Source organism: Garra rufa, chromosome 1 (genome assembly GCF_049309525.1).
Source record: "Garra rufa chromosome 1, GarRuf1.0, whole genome shotgun sequence".
NCBI lineage: Eukaryota > Metazoa > Chordata > Actinopteri > Cypriniformes > Cyprinidae > Garra > Garra rufa.
The window spans coordinates 50,503,268-50,517,268 of NC_133361.1; the positions used below are offsets into that span (position 1 = coordinate 50,503,268).

Below are 14,001 nucleotides of genomic sequence, written 5' to 3' on the forward strand. Positions count from 1 at the left end.
TATTTTATTTTACACTAAAGCTCTAATACGGAAATGATGGTCTATATCAGCAATTATTGTTTTATTTTATTTTTTATTTTTTATTTTTTTTTACACTCAATAAAGGATGTACTCCCTGAAAAAAAGTAGTTGTAAATAATACATATGTTATGTTATGTTATGTTATTTTATTTATTTTACACTAAAGCTCCAATATGGAAATGATGGTCTATATGAGCCATTGTTATTATTATTATTTTTTTTTTACAATCAATAAGGGATGTATTACCTGAAAAAAATTGTAGTTGTAAATAATATTAGATAATAATAAAATTAAAATTATGATAAAAGTACATTTCACACTAAAATATTATTTCAGTTTGTCTATTTCAAAATTTCATGATTTTTTAAAAAATGTGTTAAATGCTGTTTCTTTCTAATAGTTTTTTTTCTAACTAGCAAGTTCTGAGTGAAAATAGTTTTTAAATTTAAAGTGTAATAATACTTAATAAATTTATATATATATATATATATATATATATATATATATATATATATATATATATATATATATATATATAAAATCATTCACCTTTTATCTCAGATCTAGAATTTTATTTTAAAAAGAGTAATACATAAATACTTGATTATATCATTATGGGTATAAAATAAATCTAATTCTAATATAATTAAAATTTCATTTGAATTCGTTTGTAGATATATCCGTATGAACTCAGTAATCAAGAAAGATGTACATCTCTTTATCTCCAGCTCCAGATCAAACATGCTGTGACCCAGGCTGAGATCCAGCAGCTCAAGAGGAAGGTATGACTGTCCGTCACCAACACCACTTGTACATGTCATTTAGTTTGCTTGCTTTTGATTTAAGATTTCAGAATAATAAACATTTATAAGAGGTCTTTAAACAACCTCTATTTACCCTTGTGATGATCTCTCTGCCTCTCTCTAGCTGGCTCACGCTGAGCAGGATAAGCTGCGCTGGCGGATGGAGCGGGCTCAGTTGGAGCAGACGGTGAGAGAGAATAAGGAGCGGATGGAGAAGTTGGAGGGCTATTGGATGGAGGCTCAGAGCTTGTGCCAGGCGGTGGACGAGCACCTGAAAGAGACACAGACGCAGTACCAGGCACTGGAGCGCAAGTACAGCAAAGCCAAACGCCTCATCAAAGAGTACCAGCAGAAGTGAGTGCAGGGGATTGTGACTTAATGACTTAAATTAGGATCACAAAACAAAATCAGCATGTTTCACAGGGTTTGTGGTTAAAAAAAATAAGACAAAACTCCTTCGTTTAAACCAAGTTGTGCATATGTGTGTGTCTTAATGCAGAGAGATTGAGTATTTGAAGAAGGAGACGGCCCAGCGCAGAGCACAAGAGGAGACAGAGGCCAGCCACAAGGTGGAGACAGAAAATCTCCAGGAGAAGGTGTGTTTGGAAATCAGTATTTTCAGAAACAGTTCATTCTTATTCACTCACACACTGTGGGATTCACAAAAGTGAATGCAAATACTAGTTTTATATTACATTTATTAGTGGGGCCTGCTTAATTCATTTTAAGATTCTTTTGTTTGTTTTTACATTTTTAAACAGACAGGCATCTGCTTGCGTATCAAGCCTTTTGTCTATGAGTAATCCATCAGGATCCCTCAGATGTTCAGATCAAAGGGTGTTGACTGATCCTAGAGCAAGAATAAAATTGAGAATTGATCTGGCTTTTTCAGCAGTTGCAGCAAATCTGTGAAAAAACAGCCTCAAGTGCACAAACACTTTTTGATTTTATATCTAAACTGAAAACTTAAGCTTTTATTGTATTGTATTAATTATTTTCAGCATTGCACAACACTTTGGTCAACTTCTAGTTGTTTAAAATGGTGCTTTAGAAATAAACTTACAGTTGAAGCAAACATCCCTATTATAAGTCCTATTTTTACTTGGGCAGCGCATTTTAGAGTGGCGTGTCACGCATGAGACGCTGTAAAAGATGTGAGCACAGTGGTCAAAAAATGTTTGTCTAGTGTCTTTACAAAGAAAACAATGGAAAAATAGCGCAGTGGAATGGAAAAGCTGTTTAAGCTAGCCCTAAGTGGTTACATTTACACTGTTGTTCAAAATTTAGGGTCAGTAAGGTTTTTATATTTTAATTTTATGGAAGCCTGTTTCCGCCACTGAATAAAAATAAAAAGGTAATTGCTACACTTTATCTTATTGCATGATACAAACTCGTACATCTGACTTTTTTTAAACATAACATAAACATTTTAACAAAAACTTGAAATTGTGAGAAAAACTCAGAATTGCGAGGTTTCGACTCACAATTTTGAGAAAAAAGTATGAATTGAGATTCTCGATATTATAACATGAAATTGCGAGTTATCAAGTGAGAATTGTGAGATATAAACAATTCTGACTTTGTAATTCACTATTGCGAGTACATATTTCACAATTCTGAGAAAAAATTCAAAATTGAGGGAAAAAAGTACAAATTGTGAGAAATAAACATGCAATTGTGAGAAAAAAGTCAAACTGCAAGAAAAAAGTAAGAATTGCGAGATATAAACACAATTGTGAGAAAAAAAGTCAGAGTTGCGGCTTTATTTATCACAATTCTGACTTTATAATTCGGAATTGCAAGTTTACATCTCAAAAATCTGTGGAAAAAGTGTGAATTGCGAGATACAAACTTGCAATTGTGAGAAAAACAGAATTCTGAGCAAAGAAGTAAGAATTGTGAGAAAAAAAAGTCAGAATTGAGAGTTTATATCCCACAATTCTTACTTTATTTCTTGTAATTCTGACTTTATAATTTGCAATTGTGAGATTATATCTCACAATTCTGAGAAAAAAGTCAGAATTGCGAGAAAAAAGTATGAATTGTGAGATACGAACACAATTGTGAGAAATAAATAAGAATTGCAAGATATAAACACAATTGTGAGAAAAAAGTCAGAGTTGCGAGTTTATATTCTACAATTCTGACTTTATTGCTTGCAATTCTGACTTCATAATTCGCAGTTGCAAGTTTATATCTCACAATTCTTGGAAAAATGTCTGAATTTTGAGAAAAAATTGAAGAACTGCGAGATATAAACACGCAATTGTGAGAAAAACAGAATTGCTAGGAAAAAAATAAGAATTGTGAGCAATAAACAGGCAATCTTGAAAAAAAAAGTCAGAGTTGCAAGTTTATATCCCACAATTCTGACTTTATTTCTCACAGTAATGACTTCATAATTCGCAGTTGCAAGTTTACATCTCTCACAATTCTGGGGGAAAAAGTCTGAATTACAAGAAAAAATGTAAGAATTGCGAGATATAAAATCCCAATTGTGAGAAAAGGAGTCAGAATTGCAAGGACAAACTACGAATTGCAATTGTGAGAAAAAAATTTATATCCAACAATTCTGACTTTATAATTTGCGATTGCAGGTTTATGTCTCACAATTCTGGGGGGAAAAGTCAGAATTGCAAGAAATAACATTGGAATGTCAAGATATAAACTTGCAATTCTGAGAAAAAAATCTGAATTGCAAGAAAAAAAGAATTGCGTGATACAAATTCATAACTGTAAGAAAAATTCAGAATTGCAAGAAAAAAGTAAGAATTGCGAGATATAAACTCACAATTGTGAGAAGAAAAATCTGAATTGCGAGTTTATATCCAACAATTCTGACTTTATTTTTTGCAATTCTGACTTCATTATTCGCAATTGCAAGTTCATATTTTACAATTCTGGGAAAGAAGTCTGAATTACGAGAAAAAAATTAAGAATTGCGAGATATAAACTTTGGTAGCAGCTTTGGTGAACACAACAGTCATTTTCAAAACTTTTTGAAGAGTAATGTATGCATTTAAAGATAAAAACATTTGCCCACATATATAACAATGTTGCCATTAAGCGTAACTGGCTTGAACTTCCATCTGTGTTGTTTTCAGATTACTGACTTGGAGTCAAAGGTTGGTGCTCTGAAGAGCTTGGAGCCTTCGTAAACCTTCCACTGTGGAAACAACGGAGAGAACGTCAGAAACGCCTTGAACTCCGCCCACTCTACCCTCCGACCACATTTTGCCTCCATGACCTGAAGAGCCTGGTGAACTACAGGACACATGCTGAGGGGATGTTACCGGGGACAAAGAGGGGACAAAACAAACACTGTACCAGACGCCTGAGGGACGTCTAGCCATCAGGAGGCCCTTTTTATAGTCATTTAGTCATGTTCTCCATTTCTTTTTAAGCGCCCTTACAAGTATTACAAGCCTCTCTGCTCTCGGCAGGAATGTAGAACCTCTTTGTTAATAAACGTTCACTCACGTGCTTGCAGGAGAAGAACCAAACGGTCGCCGGACAAAGGCGGCACGGATGCCCACGTGCGCCCTTTGATAAGCGTAGAACGGGAGTGAGGGGCAACCTGTATAGCAGTGACTGACAAGAGGACTGTTTGTATATATTCTGGCATATATTTAAATATTAAAATCGCTTAAGCAATGTCCAGGGGGGGAGGAGAAGGGGTAAGGGCTTTACTTTTCACATCTAGGCAAGTAATACAATGAAAATGGTCCAAAGGAGATTTTTTTTTTTTTTTCTTTTTAGGACAACGTTGGAAAACAGGGTGTGAAAAGTGTGATCTTGACATTTAGAGTTAGCATTCAGGGGATTGTCTTGTTTGCTTGTCATGTTGATGGAAGTGTAGAATGAATAGGGACTAACAGCTGATGTTTCATCACTCAGTGCTTGTGGTTAGTTGGTGCAGTGCCTCGGTCAACCCTGCAATGATGTCTGACTCTGTGGTGTGCCAGAGTGAGACTTCTGCATCAATCAGAAATATGGCCTTGTTTTATTGCTTCCCAAAAGCTTTCACCAGCCCTCTCTGTTTAAGCAGACTCGCCGTGTGTTTACTCTGATGTAGTGGTCCCTGGGGACCATAGTAAGTGCACTCAGATTGCACTACAAAGAGAATCCTAAAGTTTTATGCCTCTGTTGGCTGTCATTCCTCCGCTGTCCTTCTGGATTCAGTATTATCATTCCATGTACTATGATGTGGAATCTCCTTTTAGTTGATTCGTGGTGTTGGAAGCCACTTTTGTCTTCGTTATTTTGTCTTAAATGTGTTTCGGTTTTTTATTGAACTCCTGGGAAAACTGGAATTTTGACACAGCAATTGAAGAAAGTTTTAACTCAATGGTTTCAAGTTAGGACACGAGTAGAATTGAGGTGTAAAACCATTTATGGCCATTCGCACAGAACCAAAAAAAATAAAACATGCCTCGGCATCTTGCATTTTTACTATTTCTCTAATATGGTATGGAAGCCCTTTTCTGCCTCTGTATGAAAAAATATAATAAAGTTATTGTGACTTTTTATCTCGCAATTCTCAGAATTGGAAGATATAAACTCCCAATCGTGAGATTAAAAACGCACAATTCTGACTTTTTTCTCAGGAATGAGTGATATAAACTCGCAATTGCGAATTATATAGTCAGAAATGCTAGATATAAACTCACAAATTCATTTTTTTTTCTCAGAATGTCAATTGTGAGAAATAAAAATTGTGAGTTTTTATCTTGCTATTCGTCCTTTTTTTTTCTTGAACGTGAGTTTGTATCTCACAATTCTGCCCTTTTTTTTGCAATTCCTACGTTTTTTTCTCAGAATTTCATGATGTAATTTCATAATTGTGAGAATAAAAAAAATTAGTTTTCATTTGACAATTCTGACTTTTTTCTCTTAACCGTGATATATAAACTCGCAATGGCGAGTTAATAAAGTCAGAAATGCGAGATATAAACTCACAATTCTTACTTTTTTCTCAGAATTGCGTGATATAAACTCATAATTTCAAGGAATAAAAATTGTTTGTATCTCGCAATTCTGCCTTTTTTTGCAATTCTTAAATTTATTTTTCTCAGAATTGCATGATATAAACTCACAATTGCGAGAAATAAAGTCAGATTTGCTACATTTTTCCCATGAACTGAGTGATATAAACTCGCTATTGTGAGTTATAAAGTCAGAAAAGTGAGATATAAACTCACTCTTACTTTTTTCTCAGAATTTCGTAATATTAAATCACAATTGCGAGAAAAACAAAAACAAAAATTATCTAGCAATTCTAATTTTTTTTTCTCAGAATTGTGCAATTAACTTTCAGTTGCGAGTTATAAAGTAAAAAATGTGAGATATAAACACAATTCTTTCCTCAGAATTGCATGATATAAACTTAGAATTGAGAGAAATAAAAAGTTTTTATCTCGCATTTGTCACACATGTGAGTTTATATCTCACAGTTGTGAGTTATAAATTCAGAAATGCGAGATATTAACTCAATAGCATGGAATAATTTTTTTTCATCATGAAATTCTGACTTTTTTGTCGCATATGCAAGTTTATATCTCAGTTTTGCCTTGTTTGCAATTCTGACATTTTTTTTATAAACTCATAATTGCAAGTTACAGAAATGAGTCAGAAATGTGAGATATAAACTTAAAATTCCTACCTTTTTTCTCAGAATTGCATGATATAAACTCACAATTGTGAGAAATAACTTAATAATAATATTCTGACTTTTTTCTCACACATGCAAGTTTATATCTTGCAATTCTGAGAAAAAAGTAAGAATTGTGAATTAATATCTTGCATTTCTGCTTTTGTCGCAATTCTGACTTTTTCCTCAGAATTGTGTGATATAAAGTCATAATTACGAGTTATAAAGTACAATTTTGATGGGAAAAAGTGTTTATATCTCACAATTCTGAGTCAAAATTGAGTTTGTATCTAACTTTATTTCTTAAAATTGCAACTTTATTGCGAGTTTGTCTCGCAATTCTGACTATAACTTAAATTACAAGTTTATATCACAATTCTGAGAAAAAAAAAGTCAATTTATATCTCTCAATTCTGACATAATTTCTCAGAATTTTGAGTTTATATTTCACAATTCTGAGAAAAAGTCAGAATTACGAGTTTGCCCCAATTCTGAGAAAGAACTAGCAATTGCAAGAAACAAGCTTCCATAGTTTTTAAAACTGAACTTATTTTTAATTTGAGCACTGAGTTTTAAAATGCTTGCTCATGTTTGAGACTCTGCAAAAGCCACAGGCCGCAAGATGTGAACGTAAAGGTCAAACACGTCAATCTAGCACATTCACATAGAAAAACAATGTAAAAGTAGTGCAGTGAAATGAAAGAAGGCGAGCTGTGTGAACCACAAGGTTGGTTCACAGAGAAAGCATTTCGCATTCAATTGTTCTGCTTTTTTGTTATTTATCTCTGTAAAATGCACAAGCTTTGCATTTTTAAGACGGTGTCAGGTGTCAACCCATTCTTTTCTTATCATTTGTTAAACTGCGTGTTGCATTTTAAAACTGTGTGAACGGCACCTAATCTGTGGAACCTCTCACATCTACCATATTAATTAAAAATAGAATCGAGTTGGTTTATCACATGCCAAAAAACTCTTATTCCCAGCTTAGTATCGAAAACCTTAAAAGAGTATTGGAGTTCTTTCCATTTCCCTTCCATAAGTATTGTTCAGCTTTTTACAAACTGTTCCTTTTTTATATGATTGTTCATTTTCATGAGGTTTTAGTCAGTTTCCAGTGGTTGAAAATGTTGAGCAACAGGGTAACACTGAGAACACAAACGATGCTGCAGAGTTTTGTGAAACGATGGGTAGGAACATCAGGAATCTTAGCTATTTTGCTAACCTATTTTGAATGTCAATCATCCTAAACCGCAATTAGACTGAGTTTATGTCTGACTTTCATTGTCGTAGTCACCTAAAATCATTTTGCAAGCGAGCGAGAACAAGCACTGACTAGAAACGATATTCTCGCTCTGGTAATTAAGGGACTATTATCTCAGTTGTTTCGCTCTTAATTCGTCGACTCTTTAACCCTAGTGTTATCTAGCAACCAAGTGCAAAAAGGTATTTGAGCAATTGAAATGATTCCGCAGTGATTAGTGCAGCAGTAACGTTATATGTATATAATAGAGCCAGTCTGACGGCTTTTTTTTTCTTTTATTTGCACAATGTCAAGGAAACCTTGATTTTTTCCATCCGTATAAGCCCACATGGCTAACAAGGACCTTAGCAAATATACTAGAACAAAACGGTCACATTTGATGTGTATAGTTCTGTTTACTGTGAGCCTCTGTTTGCTGAAATGTGATATTGTCACACGACGACCATGTTTGTGGATGTCCAGACGGTGGCACAGTTGAAACATGGAAACGTTCATTTCTTCTCCTCGTGCGTCACACTGTAGAAACGAGCAAACTGGGTTATGGAGGTAACGGACACTTTGAATCTTATAAACGCTTTTGAATTTCACATTTTAGCTTAGCTTAGCTTAGCTGCTGCCTTTGATGAACTGAATTTGCTTCTATGTACAGGAAAGAGCTCTGTGTTTTTCTCCTCACTCGCTGGTGTAACGTTAATAGTTGGTTCCTCTTTATTTTTGGTGTCATATGGTGACATCTATAGAAAAACATGTTCAAAAATGTTACGTTGCAGTGTCCTTAAACAAGCAGCAACTTGTTTGGAACCAGTATATTGGACGAAATAAAGTCTACAAATGCCACAGTTTGTAATTTGAGTGTAATTGCTATAATTATGACATTTGCACATTTGTCTGACACCGAACGTAAAGAAGGAACGCCGATTTTATAGTTGTTTTACGAACTCGACTCCATTTCCTCTGTACTGTTTTAGTTCTTTTTTTACCCCTGCCATGTAAATTGCTACCACATGATCCAGAGGAAGATGTTCTCCATTTGGAATAACCGTCATCATGTTCAATAACTGCATAAGTACTGTCATAATAAATGCCGAAATGTGCTGAGCAATGGTTTGAAATTTTGTCTGTTTTGAAAGTCAGACTAAGTTTTATTGCTGAGCAGGTGAGTGATCAACATTTTGTTTAAGTTTAAATGTATTCTTATATATTGTACTTCGAGATGCACATATTGAAAAACGCAAAACATAACCCTGCTGAAAAAAAAAACAGCTAAAACCAGCCTAGGCTGGTTGGCTGGTATTAGCTGGTTTAAGCTGGAAGTAGCTGGTTTTAGCTGGTCTCCCAGCCTGGCCAGGCTGGTTTTACATGATGGAAATAAAACTTTTTTTGACATATTATAAGAATGTCTAATCTGAAATTTGATGCCTTTTGGAAATGTTTCCATCTTTCCTTGGATTCATTATGCACATTAATACAAATGTTTACCTGGGGTGCCCAAACTTTCAATCCCCACTGTAGCTGGTGGTTTTCCAGCCTGACCAGCTAAGACCAGCCTGCCCAGGCTGGAAAAATGGCCTAAACCCCTCTAAAACCAGCCTGCCGACCAGCTATGACCAGCTAAAAAAACCAGCCAACCAGCCTAGGCTGGTTTTAGATGTTTTTTTCACCAGGGAATTTGACAACAATGCTGGAAAATATTGCTTTTGTGATATCAGTATAGTTTAGAATGTTATTTCTATTTCATTTTTTTTTGTTATTTTTTATTATTTTTGTTAAATGGTTACATATAATAGCTCCACTACGTTTTAGGAAGAAAAGTTGGCCTTCCTTGTTATTTTCAGAACCCCACGACGAGTCGCGATGTTTGAGTCGATTCTTTTTAAATAATAAGTCCATTTCAATGGCTCGTTTGTGAATTCAATCATCAGATTGCCGCAGACTCAAATGATTGCTACTGTCAGAGCAAATCAAAGTTAAGGTCCTTGCACAGTGAGTCTGAAATTTTCATATGCGTATTTTCAGATGCAGATTTCAAGTCCCTTTAAGACAAGTCATGTCACTCGGCGGCCATCTTTGAAACGCCTCTCGGGCATCCAAGTGCAGCTCCTATCTGTTTGAATCAAGTATAGGTCTCTGCAGGAAAGTAATGGGAGTTACTAGATCGGGGCGTTTTTAGACCATGGTACCTGATTGGCTGACGTCATAGTGACGGTAGGTTTAGGGGTGGGGTTAGGTAAAGGGAATCATTTCGATATCATGATTTAGAAACACCCAGCAGTTTGAAAACACCCACAAAATTCAGAAACGCCCACGTTTGCTCTGCAGAGACCTCTTCCTCGTTTGAATGGGGAAACATCAAATTCTCTAAAACTGTTCACCAAGCTTACGATTAAATTTCATATTTGAAATCTCCAAAGAAATCCAACAAGAACTGCCTCATAAATATGGTTCCTTGTGCTCCAATAGCGTTAAAAAAAATGCCTATTTTTCCGGCTAGATGAGCCAGTGCGCATGCGCAGTACTGAGCGCACGTCTTTGAGCGCCGATTGTTTCTATAGCAACCGGGACTTCTAACGGCAGCTGCAGTGACGCGCTGACTTTACTAATCAACGATTGGCTCTTTCACTAAGAAGGCGGGGCTTCGCGGCCATAATGAATATTGCATTTTTCCCCATTCAAAACTACACGAGTGACATGTCTTGGGTATTCTATAGTCTTTTGCTGCATCCCAATTCGCCTACTTATACTACGCCCTGAAAGTATATACTCTTTTTCTGAAGAAAAAGTATATACTTTTGAGTATGTAGCAGAATAGTAGGCAAGCTTTGGGACATACTACTTCGTCATAACTGCGTCTTTAACGGACGCTCTGTTGCTTAGTTACCTGAATCCTGTCACTGTTTAAACTGCCCTGTCAATCATCACAGTTAATATTTATATAAATTTCCTTTAATTTAATTTCCTACCATATTAGAGAGAAATGAAGAGGCACGTTCCTTCACGAGTCTTTCATGCTCTTGTTTGCATAATTATGCATTTAAACGTTAATGACCAAATCATAAAAGTTCATAATGTTGCTGCACATGAAATATAACGCGGATAACATTTAAAAATATTTTTTATCAGGTTACACACTGATTATTTATCACTCAAACCCCTTTCTCTACCTGTCCGTTGGTCGCGCATATCCTCCATGTTTGTAGTTTTTTTAACACTTTTTATGCGTGTTTGTAGTTCTAATCGATTCCTCGTTCACTGCGCAATGTGTTGTGGGCAATATTATCTGAAACTTTCGTCCGTCTTAAAAAAAAATGGATCGGGTTTAATTTTCTGTTTTTCACACCAAAAAAAAAAAAAAAAAAAACGCATACAAAAATTCCGGACTCTGCATGAAAGGACTCTTAAGGTTTTTCAAATGTAAAAAAAAAAAACTACCTTACTTTGTCAATCATATTTACACACCGCATCCGAAACGTTCATCCGTCATAAAACAAAAACTGATTGGGTTCAATGTTCTACGTTTTTTACACCTGAAAGATTAAAAAAAAAAACGGACATAAAATTTTTGGACTCAGCGTGCAAAGTTTTTAGGTGTTAAGAACATCAAAAAACATCATGTTTACAGACTGCATCTGAAATTTTTGTCTGTCAAAAAAAAAAAATCAGATTGGGTTCAATTGTATGCATTTTCCACACCAATTTTTTTTTTTTTTTTTTAGGATTTAGCATGCAAGGACCCTTAATATTTTTTAAATGGCAAAAAAAAGACCTCACGTCGTAAGGGATCGGGTTCGATTTTCTGCATTTTTTTGGGGCATTCAAAAAATGCATATGAAAATTTAGCACTTGCGTCATTCATGTTTGCACACTGCATCCAAAACTTTCGTCCGTCAAAAAAAATAAAAAATAAATTGGGATCAGGTTCAATTTTCAATTCGAAAAAACGCATACAAAAATTTCGGACTCAGAGTGTAAAGAACTTTAGACTAAATGACTGAACTGATCTTGTTCAATCTAAAATAAGCCAAAAAACAAGTAATATGAAGCTTGAGAGCGCTGATTAAACATTACTAATAATGTCTGAGAATCATAATTTTAATATCTTTGATTTTAGGAAATCTAGAATACAACAGCATTCTCGCAGCATGTACACATAACACACGTCTCAAGTGCTCATCACAAGAGGCTTTATTTAAGATGCATCTTTGACTCATGTCAAGGAAAAGGAGGCGGAGCAATGTCACATGCCCCGCCCTCCGTGTCTTTCGTTGGACATGTCTGAGTTTCAGATAATCGCACTGTAAACACGGACTTCTGTACAAAACCAAAAAAAAACAACAAGAGAAATACCCGCTTCAAAAAGATCAAATAAAAACAAATGAGAAACTTTGACCAAATAAAAACAGCAAAATCCAACTAAACCACCTACATGCTGTACAAATTCATCCATTGCAGACAGACAACGCAAAAAAAATCTATGCAACCAAAACAGAGGATATGTACAAGTCATCTGTAATGGATAAGAAATGATATCAAACCGAAACAACAAAAACCAGCAAACAGGCTATACAATTCTTTCATCGCAAACCACAGACTCTGTCTGGGCCGTCGCCTTTTAAACTGTACACGTACTTTGATTTTCTTAGATTTACAAAACAAATATTCTTCTTGAGAGTCCATCTCATAGCTCTTACATAAAATAGAGTCATATTCATATTTATTTTTGCTATTTACAGGACATATGTACAGCGCAGCCTTACAGGCCGTCCCTTGTATGACCTCAGGAGCAGATCCTGAGAGAGTCCAATCCAAGACAAGTCATCCCGTACAGAGCCCGTTTTCAGCGTGGCATCATTCTGGAGAAAACTTGGGGGCAAATAAACACTTTTACAGTTATAACGAGAAATAACCTCACACCAGGCTATTTCAACATGAAATAAGTGCTTGACCAAGTAAAGCTTGAGTTAAAATGAAGGCCATCAGCAACAATTGACATTAAAGTGGTTCTGTTTAAAAAATACTGCGTTTGGTCAGTTTTTTTGGTCTGTTTCTACCCTTTAATAAATTAACGGCAAAGTTCAATTTGGCTTCTACACTGCAAAAAATAATTCTCTGTATTTTTGTCTTGTTTTTCTATCTAAGCATCCTTAAAACAAGATCAATTTGACTTGTTTTGTATATTTAACACTTAAAATATATATTAAATATATTACATGTATTGTTTAAATATTAAATGTGTTATTTTATATCTTTATGGAAAAATAAAACAAGACAGAAATATTGCATTAAATCAATTTTCGCAGTAAAAAAGAGTTCACTTTAACAGAATTTCTTCAGTATCATTTACATTATCCTGTAGGTTGGAGCTGGTCTTGGATTCAGGACTCATTTTTGATGGCTGGGGATCCATATTGTTCAGAACACTAACATCTAATGACTGCAGCCAATTGCAGCGGGTTGCAGTAAGTGCCAATGTTGGCAGGGGAGGAGGGAAGACCAAAGGTCAGAGTTCAAGAGGTCAGATTGTCTCATGTATTCTAGGGTTATGAGTGTTTCTGAAGGCCCGGATGACAAGTTGTACAGAATAAGCTTATTCCGGTTTGGTTCAGTTCAACTGATGGCAGTGCAATTTTCCCTTCAGTCGTGAACAGCGAGAAAGAAAAAAAGGTGGAAATGAATCCGGACCACTGTGCGTGGTCATAATTAACATTGACACAGAATCACTCAAAGCACAATTCACACCATTTTCATGAACAAATGTCCTCGTTCGATGATTGGGAGGCGGAGCCTGAGATGATTGACAGCCCAGCTGGGTTGATCTGCGACAGTGGGGAATGAAGGGTCGGGTGTGTGGGTTTATTGGTGGGAGCAAGAGGTTTTGTAGATATGGCTTGTAGGTACGCTTGGTCCCTTCACATGTCTTTTGGCTCCAGCTTGCTGGACATCTCAAAAAGCAGGTTCTGATTGTCGATGACCTGCAGTTGCCGGACGTACGCCTTCGTCTGGAGGTGAGAGGGGGACGGCTCGGCTTCCATTGCTGTGAGAAAAGCAGAAAGAGAAAAAGAAGTCATTTAAGGGCACGTTTTTGAAAGAGGTCTCTTATTTTGATTAAAAATACAGTAAAAACAATAATATGTGACCCTGGACAACAAAAACAGTCATAAGGGTCAATTTATGAATAATGAATAAATATGCTTTCCATTGATCAGGAATCTGAGGGTGGCAAAAAAAAAAAAAAACGCCTTTAAATCGCCTTTAAAGTTGATTAGGG

The 14,001-nt window shown here is 35.5% G+C and overlaps 2 protein-coding genes across 2 annotated transcripts in view; one reads left to right on the forward strand and one right to left on the reverse strand.

The window, feature by feature from the left end:
- ppp1r9ba (protein phosphatase 1, regulatory subunit 9Ba) overlaps nt 1-4,063 on the forward strand; it is a 58,309-nt gene extending 54,246 nt beyond the window's left edge. The window contains exons 8-11 of the mRNA XM_073842386.1: nt 751-804; nt 950-1,179; nt 1,325-1,421; nt 3,930-4,063. Coding sequence (XP_073698487.1) covers nt 751-804; nt 950-1,179; nt 1,325-1,421; nt 3,930-3,983 — 435 coding nt within the window. The 3' untranslated portion in view covers nt 3,984-4,063. The remainder of the gene's footprint in view (nt 1-750; nt 805-949; nt 1,180-1,324; nt 1,422-3,929) is intronic.
- Nucleotides 4,064-11,895: 7,832 nt separating this feature from the next.
- Nucleotides 11,896-14,001, reverse strand: part of rapgefl1 (Rap guanine nucleotide exchange factor (GEF)-like 1) — a 66,663-nt gene continuing 64,557 nt past the window's right edge. Inside the window, exon 15 of the mRNA XM_073833492.1 lies at nt 11,896-13,767. Within this exon, the coding sequence (XP_073689593.1) occupies nt 13,643-13,767 (125 nt within the window). The 3' untranslated portion in view covers nt 11,896-13,642. The remainder of the gene's footprint in view (nt 13,768-14,001) is intronic.